Source organism: Polypterus senegalus, chromosome 14, assembly GCF_016835505.1.
Source record: "Polypterus senegalus isolate Bchr_013 chromosome 14, ASM1683550v1, whole genome shotgun sequence".
Lineage (NCBI taxonomy): Eukaryota > Metazoa > Chordata > Cladistia > Polypteriformes > Polypteridae > Polypterus > Polypterus senegalus.
This window is the reverse complement of record NC_053167.1, coordinates 27654645-27674239: the sequence shown is the minus strand read 5'-3', so window position 1 is coordinate 27674239 and position 19595 is coordinate 27654645. Positions and strand designations below refer to the sequence as shown.

At 37.3% G+C, this 19595-nt stretch overlaps 1 protein-coding gene across 5 annotated transcripts; it reads right to left on the bottom strand.

Moving 5' to 3' along the window:
- Nucleotides 1-2686: 2686 nt before the first annotated feature.
- On the bottom strand, nt 2687-16214 carry snx21 (sorting nexin family member 21). 5 transcript variants are annotated; one of them, XM_039734953.1, is made up of 4 exons: nt 15899-16214; nt 5745-6010; nt 4501-4604; nt 2687-3697 (listed from the first exon to the last, which is right to left on the bottom strand). In XM_039734953.1, exons 2-4 carry the CDS (start codon nt 6007-6009, stop codon nt 3011-3013), a joined length of 1056 nt encoding a protein of 351 aa, XP_039590887.1. In that variant the 5' UTR covers nt 6010; nt 15899-16214; the 3' UTR covers nt 2687-3010. The 5 variants fall into 5 exon arrangements, with proteins under 5 accessions (XP_039590887.1, XP_039590883.1, XP_039590882.1 ...); XM_039734949.1 differs by having other exon boundaries at nt 4456-4604; nt 5745-6014; nt 15899-16212; XM_039734948.1 differs by having other exon boundaries at nt 4456-4604; nt 15899-16211.
- Between the last annotated feature and the right edge of the window lie 3381 nt (nt 16215-19595).

The window sequence follows — 19595 nt, the reverse complement described above, 5'->3', positions numbered from 1 at the left end:
TCATTGCAAAACACAATTTTACAGGAAATTATTCTTTTTAATTGATACAGGTTATTAATTATATTCCCTCTAAGCTACACATCTTTTTTCTGGGTCTCTCCCAGCACTTTTGAACTGCCGTGCAGCTGTAATTGCATTGCATTGCACTTCCCTTACTGTGCAGCCGTTTTCTTGCCTTTTACCCTTTGGTAATGCAGCCACTACTCACGAAACTTCACGTCAACCCCAACAAACCCCTGGTTGTCAATTATGTGGTGGTGCTTTGGTGGTTTACCCCTAAATGTCCTCTCTTACTGGATATCTACTGATCTAGATTTACAAATTTCAGTTTTTTAACAAACTGTGAAATGGTGTTTTTGTTGATGAGAGTGTGAGTCAATGTTTTATATATAATATGCTACCGTGGCTGTCCATTTGTCTGTCTAGGATTTTAAAGCACATGTAGCTCACAAATCGTTTAACCTATTGACCTGATATTTGGTACACATATACTATGCGACATCTACTATCCGTATTTGGGGTGATGATTGACCTCCAAGGTTATTCCTCTTTATTTTATTGTAGAATCAGCTCTCGGCAGTGCAGTGCATGCGTACAAGCGCTGTTCTCATCCCTACCACCTTCGTCATCACTTCCCCTACTACTTCATATCTTACATCAGTCTTGAGACATTCTTGTTATATATGGGACATATAAGAAATAGGTTTGATAGCTGCAATTCAAAACCTTGAAGCTTCTTTATTTGTAATTGCAACTGAATGTCTCCCACTCCGTTTTTCTTTTGTGCTACTTCATGTAACACCCAGTAATTCTTCGCATAACACAGGTTGAGGAAAATCTACATTAGATTATGAACAAAAGAATGTACACTTTTCATTTTAGTTTTGAGAATATTTAAGCAGCTGTTTATGTTCTTACCTCAGCTGAAGACTAGTACAGTACCATGTGTTCTACTTGGTGTTTACCAAAACAAGCAATGTTGTAGCTGTGCAACTTTAAGGAAGTGAGTGCAGTCAGACATTTTAGCATGTTATTACAGTTACATCTTATAGAGAATGATTTACGAATGGTAAATGGTGGATGAAGGTACCTTGTACTCCTTGTGAAACAACTCATTTATCCTTTAATAGGATTACCTTTTGTTGTATGTACAGTAGCTGATGGTATTATCAAGAGAAAAGTGCAAGGTCAGGATATATCACAATGGTTTAGAAACATTTTGAGGCCTTTAATATTTGGAGCACTAGCACTTTAAAGTGCCTTGCCCAGGGTCATACAGTGAGTCAGAAGTGGGAACTGATCTGGCAGCTTTAGTCCAGTGCCTTACCCACTACACTACATCAATTAGTAAACTTCTGTTCAATATTAACACTTAATAAACAAACCGCAGCATTACGCTTAAGCACATTCTGTATAAATCGGGTATATTTATCAATGTAATTACTGAAATAAGTGTTTCAAATGTTTGTGTATTGAACTTGCAATTTATTTCTTTGAGAATTCTGAATGTAACAGCATTTTATACTTACCACTTATGAAAAATGAACAGTCCTTTGTAGGTGGAATTAAAACCTTATCAAGTATCATTTCATTATTGAAAAATAACTTGGAAGGCTATGAATTTAGGAAACTAAAAATATGTATAGCTTTAAATGTTTTATTTTTAGAGGTGCAAATTGCCGTTTTCAGCTTGACTGGATATCATATTACTATACACCAGTTTTTAAAAGAGATTTAACTGAGAACTACCATAAACAAGATATATTCATTTGATTCATTGTTATGATGAAGTACTTTGTTGCTGGGTATTTTTGATTGAAATTCAGGACTTTTGGTGGCATATTTTAAAAAGTGCAAGCAAACACGTTGACATTTACAGGGGTGAGAGCACTATTTTATATCAATTGTTTAACCAACTCCCATGTCCATATCTTCACATATAAAAAACTGTCATAAAGTGGATGTCAATTAGCAGCCAAGCAAAAAATCTATATATAAAATATCTTTAATCTTTTAGTAAGTACCTTTTTAAAAAAAGAAATGGCAGTTTTCTTTGAAATGTAAAAAAAAAAAAAAAAATTATACTTAAATATATTTTAAACAGTTATTTAAAAAGACTTATTTTTATAAAGAAAATGAACAGTATAAAATTTAAATGCAAATATGAATATATACACACACAAACCAGCTCACACAGATACCACCTATAAGAGGCTTGCGTGTATGTGCATATTCGAAGGTTGAAGACCCTCTACTTCATAAGCAGGAAATTACATAGTGGGCATATCACTACTTGTAAAAGTAAACTTTGTTTGAAGTTATATCCTTTGCTCTGGTTTTAGCTCACACACAGATTGTTCAGATATTACACTTCAAAACTATAGCATACTGTCTGAATACGAGTATAGTAGTAACCACCATCTCAAAGAAACCACAGATGGAACATAAAATGAAATTTATGACTTGTCCAGACACTCGCTCTAACACTTTCTGATCGGAGTTCAGAACTTTGAGACAACTTTGGTAATGTTCAAAATTGATGAGTGGGACCTAGTAAGTGGCTTTTCTAGGCTTTCTATATATGAGACCAGTCTTGTATGTCAACACAATTCAAGTGGCTTCACTCAAGTTTCCTGGTAGTGATAATTGAGATCTTATATGTAGCTAAATAAACTGCAGTTCCAAGTTTTTTTTTTTTTTTTATAATCTCAAATCAGTTTGTCATGTGTTTCTTTTAGATCTGCAGCTATAGTATTATGTCTATTATATAGATAATGCAGAACATTAATCCTACAGACTTTGAAGTATAATGAAGTACTAAAGACTTTAAAATGAAATTCTTAGTCTGAAGTGGGAATCCTGAGTGCATTAATGATTTTCAGTTTCTACTTAATTACATTGCACAGATCCTTACTAAAGTAGTGCTGAAATGGAAATCTTTGAGTAAGGCTCAGACTTACTCAGTGCTGTAGATTAGTGCAGCTGTTAATGAGGCTTCCTTTGCTGGAGATTATTTCTTACTCTCTAATGATTCCTTTATTAGGTATTCCTTGAGAGAGGGTTGGTTACCCACATCCACTCCCGAGTCCCGCAGTTTCTGTAGGTGAGCTTCGGAGTGACGTTTGTCCTTGGAGATTTTCCAAGAGAGACGGACATTTGCTTGGAGTAGTGGCACAAGCAAGGGATGCTTTTCTTCTTGATGTGTGGACAGATCTCCGAGTGCTCGTTCACAGTATTCCTGTGCTTCTTCCAACTGCTCAAGCTCCTGAAAACTAGCCACTATAGAAGCCAGTGTAAAAAGCCAATTGCCTTGCTGCCAGGAGCCTAGCTTTTCTTGCAGATTCATGGCGTTCACAAAGCACCGTAAGGCTTCTTCATACTGGCCTGCTCTAAGCAAACTCTGTCCCTCTACCAAGTCCCTAAAGAAAAAGAAGTCAAGGAAGACTGGGGAGCGGCGTAGATCTGCTATTGAATATAGGTGTGCAAGGTACTGTTCAAAGGCTCGGCTGCGTTTGCCTATCGTCTCTGCTGCAAAGTTTCTACGCAGCTTTTTGCGTGGAAAGACTATACCCTCCATGTCCTCCTTGTTGTGTTTCCTCAAGTGGCTGTGCAGCTTTGCAAAATCTGTATAGCGTCGAGTGATTATGCCTGGGCATTTATCAAACTGTCCTGATTTGATTACATGAATAGTGTAGAGCTGAAGGAAAAAAAGAAAAATTCAATGTATTTCATTAATATTGTTTCTTAGCATGCAGTTATACTGAGCTACTACCCAATAAAAAAAAATGCTTAGGTTTAGGGTGCAGAAGAATGCTGCTTTACTAGCTTTCTGTTGTGACAGGAAGAAAAGAGTTCAGTGCCAAAAATAGAAAAAAAAAAAAATAACATTATTTCAGTTAACTGTCACTAAAGCATCAAAATCTGAAGTGCTTAAGAAATCACATTAACAGTCTGTAGGCTCTTATGTATTTAAAAGGTTAAGTGCACATGCTAACACAGCCATGAATGAACATTTAATAACTTAAACATCAAATGCACATCAGATTATTTTATTCGTAATGTTTTCTATGTACAATAAAGTCTCATTTTATAAACATGAATGAAGCATTTGGTTTTAAAAGAACACTTCAAAAAAGCAAATCCTTAAGAGGAAAAGAAAAAAAAAGCCTCGCTTTACTATGTTCTGATAAACGCCCACGTTGTTTCAGCTAAGTACTGTATATCCACCTCTGTTATCCCTGGCTGTTTTCAGACCATTCGTGCCCTGCCCTGTTCCACTCAGCTATTGTTTGCAGAGCAGGGTCCTGCATTGTTTCTTCTGGATTTTATCTGCTCTGATGCGTCATGGAATGCACCACTTGCTAGATTTTTTTCCTGTTAAGCCAGGTATTACACATTTTCACTATGACAAGTTCTGCACTGTTGAACTGACCAGTTTTTGTTGTGTTCACTTACCACAAATTTAGAGCTATGATCCTGTACAACAGTAGCATTGGTTACCTCAAAAATCACTTTCTCTGGTATGCTGCGTGTACGACTCCTGCGCCACTTTTCTTGCAGCTGCACAGTTAGCAAGGGTTGTGGTTGTTGACCTGCTGGAAAACCTAAAGCAGCAAACCAGAAATTATACTGCATTAGGTAAGAGCCCCTTCCTTCATACGCAGTAGCCAATAATCAGAAAAGAAATATGCAAAAACTACATTAGCATGAACCATCTAACAACCATTTAATTACAAGTGCAATGAAGTGGTAACTACACAGCACACAAATGCAGATGTGCAGGAAATAAGTATAATTTGTTGTTTTTTTAAAACATGAAATGAAAAACACAGTTTTGTTTAAAAATTACAGTAGATTGTTTCCCCACAATTTTAAGTAATTAAAAGTCTGACATATTTTAAAAGTTTTCTTCTGTCATAAAAGATATAGTGCATTTGCTGTTGTGTTTTTTAAAGCAGTTTATTTACAGAGTAAACTGAACATTTTGCCGAGTTATGCGATTACTGAGCAGGAAGCCATCTCAAATATCACCCTATAAATACATAAAACTTACATTTTAAAACAGTCTGTTTAAAACATATTGTAAGTTGACTGCCAACCCCTTCCCAAAAATGACTAAAACTTGCATTTGTATTATTAAAGTGAAACCACAAATTCTACAGTTTGTTTGAAGAAAAAAAAAAAAAGGTTTGACTTTATATTATAAATAACTGACTTTCATAAGCAAATTGTATACATACAAGCAATGATTTTCATCCTTTCATCTATCCATTTTAAAATGTGCTTATATTAACTGATGTGTTTTTTTATTTAGAAAATATGCTGACACCATCAGGTTCACAGATGAAAATGGTTTTCAAGTTAAATTATAGGTCACACAAATATACAATAAATACTTTACATTCAATGGTTGGGTGAATATTGGAATACCATAACAACAAGTACCACTACTGTACTTGTGTTGTATGCCAAATCAAAACACATTTTAACTTTAAGTTTGAAAGTCATTCCTTCTGCATAGCAGGAAGTACTTTATACCAAACTGGCAATATGTAAATAATATATTTAATAAATATTAATATATAAACTTTTCAAAATCATTTTGATGCACTTGGGCGAATAATTATTGTTTTGTACACACATGTAAAAATTATATTAATACACAAAACAATCTACCAGTAGTTCAATTTATGGATTTTAACGGAACCAGGTTTTAGGTCTACCCCCAGCCACCCCAACTGTACCTGTCCCTTCTGAATCATTTTCCAAGGACTCCTCTAAAACATCCAAATCGCTTTCAGGCTCTGAACTTCCTCCTTCATCTTCATGTTTGACATTTTGTTCACCCTCAAAACTTAGTGTCCCACTTAGCCTGGAAGATAGTCCTTCTGTATCATCATCTAGCTCTGAGATCTCTGGGCAATCCTCCGCTGCAGCGCTCAAATCTGTCTCTGGTGTCTCTTCCTTAAATAAACTGTGCCGGATCTTGTGCAGAAGTTTAGAAGCCATCCTGTCTGGCGCATTTTGGAAAGAAGAAAAAAACAAAACAAATTGGAATGCCTCAGGACTATTTCATTTAATGTAAATTATACTGTATAAACACACCTTACGTGCTATAAATTTATACCCAATACCAAGTTTCTTATACAAAACGTTATAACCAAAGTTTTTCATTTGCATGTGATCTGGGAGAGGTGTATAAATAGAGGTTAAACAAAAGAAAGTGAGAAACATCAAGCGTAAAGCACACTTCGTTTATGTTCATATCTGAGAACCTTTACAATATTTTAGCAAAAATGCATGTGTTTTGTATGCATAAAAAATAGGTTCCTGAAATGTGGGTTATTTGACACAAGTAGTGAGAGATTTTTTTCATAGACATTTTTATATTGTTTGCTGTTATTCAGTGTTATTAGGTTCCACTGTATCAAAAACTTTGTTCTCTCTGTTCTCCATTAAAAGGTAAGACTAATTTTTTTTTCAAGTCAAATACAAACACATCAGTGACTTTTATAAAGCACCATCATAACAAAAATAGATCCATCCATTTTCCAACCCGCTGAAGCCGAACACAGGGTCATGGGGGGTCTGCTGGAGCCAATCCCAGCCAACACAGGGCACAAGGCAGTAACCAATCCCGGGCAGGGTGCCAACCCACCGCAGGACACACACAAACACACCCACACACCAAGCACACACTAGGGCCAATTTAGAATTGCCAATCCACCTAACCTGCATGGCTTTGGACTGTGGGAGGAAACTGGAGTGCCCGGAGGAAACCCACGCAGACACGGGGAGAACATGCAAACTCCACGCAGGGAGGACCCAGGAAGCGAACCCGGGTCTCCTAACTTCGAGGCAGCAGCGCTACCACTGCGCCACCGCGCCGCCCGCAAAAATAGATTGCTAAATTCACATTTCTGCACAAGTCTAAGGAAGTTTAAGTGCAGTTCCACCTATTGACAGGCAGATGCTGAAAAGTTTGTTTCTTAAACCCATCCTGACAAAAAACTAGCTTAGGAATTGCAGAAAGTCAGTATGTAGGGTGCAGACTTAAAAGACTCTTATGCTTCACACAAATTTCCTACTAAAAATGTCTGAGTCACAATTCCAAAAATTATACTATAAAAGAGAATCTAATACCAAAGGAAGTACTTAAAAATGAAAATAATTTCAATACTACAGCAAACCAAATGTATTTTGAGATACTTTCAGATTCACATATGTTTTACCTAGAATTCTGCTGCAAACATTTTCCCTTCCTGAAAATATACTTCTTAATGTTCATTTAGAACTCATTATATCGGAGTTGTTTGGAGTTACAAGATATATTCCTAATGCATCACAGTTTCAGAATCCTAGGTTCGATTTGGTCTGTGTGTGGTCTATAGGTTCGACTGCAAGAAGCTAATTGTTTACTAAAGTAAGTTCAAAGTGAAAACAGTCTGATATGATTTGTCTTGATTTCAACCTTTACATCAACAAAAGCTGACATTTCAAAAAGGGTGTTTTATGCAAGTTTAATTTTTGAAAACATCCAAAAAGAGCTGAATGCTACATGTTTGTGTGTTCAGTGGGCCTTGTGATACATAAGTGACCCACCCAGGACTGTTTAATAGCTAGTAACCCCCACACACTCCTTAACTGAATGATACTGTACTTTAAGGATGTTCTGAATGTATGAAGTTCAAACTTAATCCTCTACAAATACAAAATTACATTCTTCTTTGCTAGTTGGCCAAGATGCCAATGATTCACTGATGCATAACGCTAAATTTAAACAAAGCAGAAGTTCTTCAGCTATGCTAAGTTCCAGTAAACAAATCATTTGTGCAAAACACTACCCAGTTCTACCAGCATTGTGCAGAGATGCTGTAAACCTTATGGCGTGCTTGAAGTAACAGCTGCAGTGCCTCTATATATTAAATACTGCATTTTGAACAGATTATTCTACAAAAACTGAAAAGTAGTATTGCTTACAACTGAATATGGATACTGTAATAAAAATAAAAAAATAAGCCACATTATATGCTCCAGTATCTTTTGTATTTGCTTCCACATATTTAACACACAAATCTGTCAGAAATAAATAAATGCTCTAAAGCCAGCACAAAAGAACTCCATACTTTTGAAACACTCTATTTCATCATTGTGCGCAACATGCATATGTCAGTAAATCTGGATAAGACAGACTCTTTAATAAACAACCATACATTCAATCATTTCATGTTGCTTAAATCACAGATGTGTTTCACGCATACAACGGCAAAACAAAACTTAAAAACAACTTGATTTCAGCTAAGGTACTAAAAGAGATGCCACCAAAAACATCACAAGTTATCATTTGACTGTGACATCATCCATTGCCACTTTAGAAAGGTGGAGGCAATGCTTTTTATTCAACATTTATATGACTGTTTACTAGGACGCAATTTAAAATTCTTTATTTCTTCTTTTTTGAATCGAAAAATGTAAACTGCTGTACTTTACACTACTTCACTCATTGTCCAAGCTCAGACAAGCAGTGTTCACTTTAACCAAACAAAATAAAAAAAGGTCTGAATTCATTATTTTCTTCCTGTTTGTCTAATTGCATGGGGCAAATCCTCAGATTCTCTTTTCTCAGTTTATTATTTTACTTTTGTAATATAAAGGATAATATTCTGGTGTTCTCATTCTCTCTTGTCAAGTCTGGATTGCTCCTCTCTTGTTTACAATAAAAAAGTGAAGTAAAAAAAGACGTGTACTCACTCAACTAAAAAGCTTAAAAAAAAAAAAAAAAAGGCTTTTGTGATCGAATAATTTACTGATCATGAATTGAGCCTTTTGTCGTGAAAAATCAGCTGATTTAGATTGCTGGCCAATCGATAATAGCATTACTAACTGCAGGTTCTGAGAAAAGTGGTACTCATTGACACGTCTTGCTCTGACTGGCCAACACCAGTAATCACTCTGTGGCTGCTTTAACATACTGATGAACACATACAAGAGGCCTTATGTATTACAATCACAAAACTTGTAACTCAGTTCTTAGTGTCCAAGGGAACTGCAATCAACATTATTGATACCGCATGATATTCAAAAGGTGGGGTATATCTGGTTTCATAAAGCCTGTGACTCATTCAGTGCTTTTACATTCACATACAAAACCAGAATAACCTGGTTTCTTAAAAAAACTTGCATTTACATGCACAAGTCCACTTATGGAGTGTTCCCTAGGCAAAACGTACCAACGTCATTAAACCACGCCAAAAAAAAAACCAAAACATTTAAATATTCTCATTGGCCAGCATGAATCTAAAAACATGCATAGAGCCTGTGTGGAGCCGAGCAGTGTTGGGAATGTTGCATTTAATGGTAACTTAGTTATATAACTCCATCCATCCATTCATTTTCCAACCCGCTGAATCCGAACACAGGGTCACGGGGGTCTGCTGGAGCCAATCCCAGCCAACACAGGGCACAAGGCAGGAACCAATCCTGGGCAGGGTGCCAACCCACCGCAGGACACACACAAACACACCCACACACCAAGTGCACACTAGGGCCAAGTTAGAATCGCCAATCCACCTAACCTGCATGTCTTTGGATTGTGGGAAGAAACCGGAGCGCCCGGAGGAAACCCACGCAGACACGGGGAGAACATGCAAGCTGCACGAAGGGAGGACCCGGGAAGCGAACCTGGGTCTCCTAACTGCGAGGCAGCAGCGCTACCACTGCACCACCGTGCTGCCCAGTTACATAACTCATTACTTACAAAAAAGTAACTAAAAATGTTATATAGTTACATACTGTAATGTAATGTGTAAACAGTCCATTACGTTTTCTTCTTTTGCATGAAAAACTGTACAGGCCACTGCTACACCCAGCAATAAATAGCTGGAAGAAAAATAAAATGGCACTTTATAAATATGTTTCTGTTATTGAATTTTGTACGCAGGTGATGCTTTTTTGCTTAGCTGTGTGACTGAGCCTTGCAAAGTATCAGAATACAGTTACTTCTTGCCTTACACCTCATTGCTGCCGAGATAATAATGCAGGCGTTTTTACTTCAGTGGAATGAGTATTGCCTTAGGTTACTTGTTACTTTACTTTACTGAATATTACTTTTATTGCGTTACCCAACTGCTCCCTTGATTCTGTTGCTGAGCTTAGCACTTTATGTTTAGCTCAAGCACAAAAATTTAGTGATTTCTGAAATGTTGGGATGGATTACTTTAACTAGAAGAAGAAATAATGTGATTGACCAAGCATGTGGCACAGGAAACTGATCTTTGTGAACACGTCCACAGTTTTCTACCTGTGGCTATGTGAAGCTAACAGAAGGCAACAGACATGTGAAGGCTACAAAATCCTTAGCTTTACCTTACGTAGCCAATAATCAGCTTGCTCATGGAGAAATCTATGCAAGTTAACCTGGTTTTATCAGAGACCAATATCCCAGTTTTCCTAACTAGAACAAGGGTCTGCATGCATTTTAGAAACTCTCTTTATTTCTCACACTCCACTCCTTATGATTTTCCATTCTATTACCTGCTTAGCTGCCAGTACGTTGTCTTGTGTTCCCAGGAGCAGTCCTTGCAGTAAGTCCAAATTTTAACCAATAATTCCATCCCATGCATTCCCATCGTCCTTCCACTTCTTATTCATAGTCAAATCCACTTGATTTAATTTTAGCTGAAGCTAATTGGCACAGCTGCTTTGATGCTTTGGTCTTTTGTTCTACCAAAGAAACTGTCCATGTTTTACTGGCTGGCATACCTCATGTTGTCATCTTAAAATATCCTTTAGCATAACACAGTACAAACCTTTGAAAGATGAGATACATTTACCCACTGATGTGCATTATTTGCATTTTCTATTAAATAAAATGACATTATGTATAATAATACTTTCTTATTTGTCATGGTCCTGGAGGATGGCAACATCTTGCATGTTGGTTGGACATGCAAGTAAGAATTTCACTGAACATGAAAACAGGCCATTCAGACCAACAAAACGTGCCAGTCCTATCCACCTAATTCTTCTTAAAAAAAAAAAAAAAAACACAACATCAAGTTTAGTTTTAAAGTCCCTAAAGTCTTACTATCTGACGCTACTTGGTGGTTTATCCCAAGTGTTTATGGTTCTCTGTGTAAAGAAAAACTTCCTAATGTTTGTGCGAACATTTCCAACTGTGTCCCCATGTTCTTGATGAACTCATTTTAAAGTAACAGTCTCGACCCACTGTACTAATTCCCTTTATCATTTTAAACACTTCAATCATGTCACTTCTTAATCTTCTTTTGATTAAACTGAAAGGGCTCAGTTCTTTTAATCTTTCCTCATAATTCATCCCCTGTAGCCCTGGAATGAGCCTAGTTACCCTTTTCTGTACTTTTTCTAGAGCTGCTATGTCCTTTTTGTAGCCTGGAGAACAAAACTGCACACAGTACTCCAAATGAGGTCTCACCAGTGCATTATAAAGGTTGAGCATAACCTCCTTGGACTTGCACTCCACACATCATGCTTTATAACCTAACATTCCATTTCCCTTCTTAATGGCTTCTTAAAACTGTTGGGAGAGTCCACTACAACTCCTAAATCCTTCTCTTGATTCTCAGACCTCCCATTGTGTATTCAAACCTAACATTTTTATTTCCCATGTGTAATACTTTACATTTACTGACATTAAATTTCATCTGCCACAAATCTGCACAAGCCTGTATGCTGTCCAAGTCCTTCTGTAATGATTTAACATATTCTGTATATGTAACATTACTACAAATGTTTCTTTTATGGGAGAAGGAATTTATAGGTAGAGTCTTGGGATTGTACCCTGGACCAGAATGTGTCCATGAGCAGTGTCCATGATGTCACCGTGTGTGAATGTTAGTTTAACTGGTAGCCCTAAACTAGCCCAGCCTGTGCAAGTGTGGCCTATGACATAGCAACACTCTGTTCAGGGTCTGCAGTATGACCAGTGCTGCTGGAATTGGCATTAGGACTCCCAACCTCAAAAAGAAAATTAAAAAATGGATGGATGGATGAATGGAGGTTTTTTAACAGCATGTTCCCATAAGTCTTGCAAGGTACAACACATATAACACAATCCTAAATCCTGTACAGTACTGAGAACAAAGCTTTTGTGTAATTTATAGTATGCCATTAAACCAATGAAACTGAAATAATTTAGTATGATTTAGTTTATTTTAATGTAATATCCTTGTTTAATGGATGGATGCTAGAAGATATTTTACATTGTATGCTCCGATATTCTAAAAATACAGCCTGAATTAGGACAAACCTCTCTTTTATAGTATAAGAAATTGCTTTTTCCATGTAGTTCTTCTTCCACTTGCAGGCAGTTTTCTTCAGAGGTAAACACAATTGCTAAAACTCTTTTTCCCTTAATTTTCAGATCCTGTCAAATACTTGCTCCAAATAAACTAATTTGGTAACTAAAATCCTCTAGCATCACCACAGTATTGCTAAACATTATTTTATTATTCTTAACGGTCATTTAGCTTTTTAGTATCTAATTTCTCTAAATCGTGTCTAATTTATGTCTGAGTCGCTTTCAGTCTCATTATAGAAGTCCAGACATTAAGCACATCTCTTCATTCAAACTGTAAACCTGTCATCACTGATTAGTCTTTTGATGTCTTTTTTTTGTTCACTTTGCTCTTTGTATTTGCTCATGCCATTGTATTTATTAAAACATTTCAATTTGAACTTATTTACTCACATATACAATACACATACATATGGTGTACCCTCCAGAGCTCACTCTTATTTTTAGCATACTTGTTAAATCTGCCATGTATTATAATGTACTAACAGCCATTTAGACTCAACAACAAATTTTCTTAAACTTTCCAGTTTTGTTCTGTCTTATATTCAAACCAGCATGTCACAAAAACAAAAATCTTATGCTGCTTTAGAGGGAATGTCTCCTTTACTGCCACATTCATGGACAACTGTTGTCAATGCCAGTACAATGTTACGTTTTCAATCACCTTTCTTTAAAAAAAAAACAAATCTCTTTATAATATTGCAAAGGGTCCCTTTTATTTATGTTGATGGAAAATTCCCATTAATATGAGGAACACCTTTTATAGTTCACATACAGCACATTATCACAGATAGGGTACTTCATGTGTTCTGTTAATTTTTATATAGTGCATTTCACATTGACAATTTGAGAACAGGACATAATAAAGTTAATGTAAAATATTGCAGCCCTGTCCATGTTGTTCCTGCTTTGTGTCCGATAATTGCTGGGATACGCTCCAGCTGCCCAGTGACCCTGCCTAGGATAAGTAAGCAAGATGAATGGACTTCCAGCAATCAGTTGTCAGCCTGGCTTAATCAAGTTCTGGAGTCTGTTCCTACAGCATAAGGCTAATGGCAACAGCAAACATTTCACTCACCCAACCATTTTCTCACCTACTCACTGAATTCAAATTTGTGGCAAGCCGGTGCCTATCCCCTTCAACAGTAGCAAGTACCAAAGCAGGATGGGGCACCAGGCCATCACAAAGCACACTGTGCCAGTTTTTGGCATGTGGGGCAATTACTGAAAAAACACACACACACACACACACACACACAGACTGACCATGGCAGGAATTAACTCTGGAGTTTTGAGGCCACAGCACTAACTGGTGCACCACCTTGGCAAAAAAAAAGCAAAACTAAAATAGTAATAACACGCAACACCACTTTAAAGCACAAACCCACCTTACAGTAGTCAGATAAATCTGACAGATCGGTGTAAAAAGCAAGTACTGTATTATGGAAAGTGGATTCTAACAGACAGGACTTACCCACTACACTCTCAATTCCATTTGTTGCCATTAGGTCACAGGTTCAAAGTTCCAAGAATAAGAAGCAACCAGTTCAAATACTCCTTCATCCCAACTGCTATTAAACCTTCTAAATCAAAGAGGTCTGTGCAAGCACTATTGTCTTCTTCAATGGGGCTCCATGACAGATCAGTACAAATGTTTTAAATGTTAACTACTACATCTCAGATTTTATTAAAATTGCTATACTGGATTATCTCACATGTCAAAGTCACTGGTGTGAATTGAAATTTCCTATGTTGTATAGTTTGAGTTATGGGGGGTGAAAATGAGGTTTTATAAGATAATTAATGTAAATAAAAACTTACAGAAATGATGTCCTTTACAATAACCACAAGCAATGAAAAATGCTTTCTTTTTGCGATTATTTGATTTTAAATATTTTTTAACTTAAGTGTTTTAAATTATTTATAATTTTATTTTAGATATATTTATAATGAAACATCCTTAATTGTAATTTTTTTTGGTTACAGCCAAATACATGATATTTTAATAACTTTATCATTTCTAATTTGACTATTACTTTGTAATGCATTGCACTATATTAATAATATTTTTAAGAACCCCCTCTCATACAGTAAACAGTTTTTTTTAAGCAATGTAGATTAAAGTCTCTTCTGGGGTCCTGAAGCTCAAGCTTCTTTAGTTTCATAGTACATCTGCCTAGTCAAGTCTTAAATATTGGTTTAATTTTTTTATATATATGATCCAATGTTATGGCCACTGCTCTGTTATATTTATTTGCGCTGTTTGTTTGATTGCTTCGTTCTTTTTAATGAGGTTTTAATGTTACGTAGTGGTTTGTCAGCAAAACCTGCTGACAAAGCAAATTTCCAACTTGGGATAACAAAACTGAATTGAATCTTTACTTACAATTGACACGCCTGTACAGTACACGTCTACAGCTGGTGTGAAGAGTGCATTAAATCCGTCAGTCAGTCATTGTTCAACCGCGTTATGTCCTAACACAGGGTGACGGGGTCTGCTGGAACCAATCCCAGCCAATATAGGGCACAAGGAATGGACAAATCCCGGGCAGGGCACCAGCCCACCGCTGGACACACACACGGGACAATTTAGGATCACCAATGCACTTAACCTGCATGTCTTTGGCCTGTGGAAGGAAAACCACGCAGACACGGGGAGATCATGCAAACTCCACGCATGCAAACTTACTGCGGGGCAACAGCGCTATCAGTGCGCCAACGTGTGCATAACATGTTTCACGAATTATTTTTCATAAACATTAGATTGGCACTGAAGCCCAAATGCGGAAAAATTTAACTTTAAACCAAACAGCTCCCATTTCCGTCCACTCTCCTTATTCTTATTGTTTAAATAACCAAACCGTCCTTGCTGTGCTACGTTTTAAAATGACTGCATATATCTAGTCAAATGTCTTAAACTGCACAAGAAAATATTTTGGAATAATGTCCAAAGGCGAGCTATAATGTGTGTACATACAGGGCGTACCAGATCGACTAAACGTGAAGTAAACACGCTCAACTGGCTGGTGAAGGAGATCCTGTCTGACTTGGCTGCACTTGTTTTCCTCCCACGGCTGATCTCGTAACGTTTTCGGTCTGCCCAAACGCCCTCACTCGTATTGAATTTTCTCTTCGAAGGTTTGCCAATCTCCGCGGTCTGTTTTTGCAGCTGCACGTTTGAAGCGAAAATGTTGCAATAACAAACACACCACTTCTGCTCCCAGGCTTCTCGGTGTATCGTCCCGTTGTGCTTTTCGTGCCCTCTTTGCCCAAACCAATTATAACTGCCATGCGCGACGAGAAAATAGCACAGAAACAAAAACTGACCAACAATTAACTTGTAGGTATGGAGCAAAGTTGAAGCGGTGGCGCTGATGTGTCAGTCTAAAAACTTTGACCACATCAGCCGCCTCTGAGACCGACAAAATATCCCGACGCGAAGCGAATAAGCAGGCCAGCCGGGAAGCAGCGGAAGAAGCTGAGCAGGAGAGCCGGCTGGCGAAACGGTGATACCGAGAGCGGCTGTGGAATAAGTTCGGTTGGAAGTAAGTTCTTTATACTTACGGGGGTGCACCGTCCACAGAAGAAGCGCAAACGCACCGAGTGCGCCCCTCTCGTATCAACACGCAGGCGCCCAGCTCCCGCTCTTCCACATCCGGATGGACTTTCACGAGTTTTTCTTTCCTGCGACGCGCTTGTCTATTTGCCTGTAGATGTGCGAGGCTCCCGAAGGGGTGTGCCTGTCCCAAAAATGAGGAATGGAATGGGATGGGATGGGACTGACACTGGCAGCGGCAGGTTGGCAAATGAACCAGTCATTGTCATGGAGCACAGCTGTTCATTACGAGCAGCGAAACCTCACGGTGGCGATCAAGACGCTTCAAAAGGCAAGACGTCTGAGGTGATGGGTGCGGGTATAAAAATGAGTAGGCTAAAAACTACTGCAGCTTGAAGAAAGGCAAATTAACATTTCAAGGGCTCTCATTCATTTATCCATCCATTCACTACACCCGTTTAAAGTTTTTAATGGGGTAGCGGAGAGGCAGGGTCTGTCTAATACGGTATCGAGCGCATGGCGATAGCGTTCTTCTCATTTACAATCGCAGTAGACATTTAAAAATACACTTTCAATAAAACACAAAATTTCCATGCACATTTTGTTATGTTGCAGTCTTATGCTAAAGTCATTTAAATTCATTTCACGTATTTTTCCCATTCTATTACTTGAACCGAATACCCTAGAATTACAAAACCAAAACATTATTTTATGAATCTTTGCAAGTTCAATAAAACTAAAAACTGGAATTATCCATACTCTTTATTACTTGAAGCACCTACGGCTATTTTCAGTTCTCTTCGCGGACGTTTGATTGGGTTCAAATCCAGGCTGTGGCTGTGCCACTCAAGAATTTGCAATACTCCTATGTTGTCTTTGCTTTGTCCCTGCTGCTGAAAAGCCCACAACATGATGCTGCCACCATCGTGCTTCACCTCCGAAATGGTATTACACTGGTGATGAGTGCTGCTTGGTTACCTGGATACATGATGCTTAGTATTGAGGTCAAAAAGTTGGATCTTGGCATTGTACAGTATAATATACTGGTTTTGCTTTGCCAATCTACTTGTTGAGGGAAAAGAATTAATTGAACAGATTTTACGAAAAGGCTGCAACATAAAGTTAAGGTGTCTAAATACTTGTAATACACTATATATCTATTTATAGTCATCAAATTAATAAATGTGAGATGCTGGTGGAAACTGCAGTACCTGGGTAAAGGGGAATACCCATACAGAATCCATACAAATAATGAATGGGCTAGAATTGTATATGACATCTTGTGGTGAAGCAGCAACACTATCCATTGTGCCACAGTGCCAAATGGATTGTGTCTTACCATCCATCCTTTACTGAGCCTGCCTTATCTATGTAATGGTCATGGAGGATGGAGCCAGTTCTGTCATAACTAAGCATCACATGGCACAGTCACACTTAATGGTCAATTTAAAGTCATCATTTAACTTAACAAAAGTGTGTTTAGAATGTGGGAGGAAAGGAGAACAAAAACCCACAGACATGCAGAGAAAACACAGAAGCTCCACACTGACAAAGCTCGATGTGGAATACAAGCCACTTGCTCCAGAACTGTGAGGCAGTAGGATAATTCACTAACCAACTGTGATGCCCATGATGAGGTCTTGTGTAAAAGAGATTTAGTTTATTTATTTTTAGAATGAATAAATAACCACATCCATGTATCAATCTGTCTTTAACCTGAGGTATATGTATGATATTGAAGGAGCAGAAGTAATTGAATGCGTGTCAATATTTAGTATATAACATTGTTGCTACTAGGCAATGTGGAATGTGTTCTGAGATTTTTCATTGAACAAGACAGACGTTTTAAGGTAAAACTGTTATAATTAATCATGCTTCTGGAGAGTGGCAACATGCTGCTTGTTTATTAGCTCATATAAGTAAGAATTAACGTATGCTCTGTACGTGTGACAGGAATGAACCTATTCTATATACCACTACCATTACCTTTATATGTTCTTATTTCTGATCCCCATATTATTGTGGCTTGTATTTCTGCTGTTGCCCATGGAATGAAGGATATACTTAAAATGTGTGTGGCAGAACTAATCTATATACTTATACACATACTGCACTTATATAGACCAGTATATTTGAGGGTTAGTTCTTATTCTCAAATCTTTGATAGAAGTCTTACAGTTTAGCCTGTATTTTTGATTGACTGACATTTGTGGCACCTGAACAGACAGAGAATATGGATGGTACGTACTTAAAAAAGGTGACTCCAGTAGCATTACACTTGTGTTCTTTCTGTAAATGTTCTGCTTTTGGCAGAAATGTGCACTTGCTCAAAAGAAGGCGCATCTGACACAGCCAAGATTATCATATAGCCTCCTACATGGTGGCAAATCAGAAATAAAATCCATAGAAAAAATCTTTCATGGTAGATCAGGTGCAGACAGTGAATGCAATAGATATGCAGGTCAGTAATGAAGAAGACAGTTGGCTCCACTACTATACATCATGCAGTTATACATGTCTTTGTTTACATAATTCTCCACACTGTGTATGATAGAAGATAGCCAGAAATATTGTGAGATGAACACTATATTTGCATGATACCTGGGTGCCCCAAAATGAGCAAATCCTCACATGTACTTTCTGGAACAAATTACAAACTAGTTGAGACCCCATCAGACAATGATGCATGTTCCTGGGCCCTGGTCAAATATACATCTAAGGTTATTTTTGTGTCACTGAATACCACTTTAGTTTCAGGGGGTATGACCACTAACATATGCTTTGATCCATAATGTCCAGCTAGTAGAAAATTAATGTATTATGTAAAAATAACAGCAAACCAAAAAAATAACAACATTGGAGGACCAAGAAATGTTTGAGAATTTGTAGGTTGAACAAGGGTTAAAAAAGGGGTGGAAAAGCCAGAAAATCAGAAGGAAACTGATTGCTAAAACCTGAAACATAAACCAAAAATCAGACTCAAGAAAACCTTGAGAAAATTTCCTGTCTTCCTTAATTCTAACTACTAACATTTGTACTTTTAATTTTGGCACCTAAGTGCCTTAGGACTCCTATTTTAGTTGAGAGAGAAGCCCTTTAAAATAAAATGAATACTTAGTCATTTAATTATAAATATTTATTTCTTAACTGGCAGAGTTTAAGTTTTGTATTATGTAGACAAACTCACATTCAGATTTCCTTTTTGACATATTTTTAGACTGTTAGGGGAAATTCCACCACATTATTTTTGTGTTAATAATAATGATTATTATTTTTATGGTTTCATTGGTGACATTGTCATGGCACCATTTTGAATATGTTGTCCTTCATAAAGTGGTTTTATTGTAGAATTGGTGCTCATTTTCTGTTAAAAAATCGATGACGGCATTGCATTTGATTTCACGATTGAGATGAGTTTTTAGGTTGCCATTGTGGTAATATCACACTCCACTTTTCTGAATATTTAAAAAAAAATTGATAAATGTCTCTGCTAACATCTCCAGTGTTTGAGTTGGGGAGATGAGGAACAGCTAATCAGGAATTTGGTTTTGGTTTTTGACCAATGAGTTTGATTTGTGTATTGGGTTTAGCCGCTATGATATTTAGTCTTTTTGGTTTCAACCTTGCCTGCAGCCATCCACTCTCTGTCAAATCATCATGGTGCCTTCACTTCCCATTTCTCGCTGCAATATTAGTCCTTTGGGC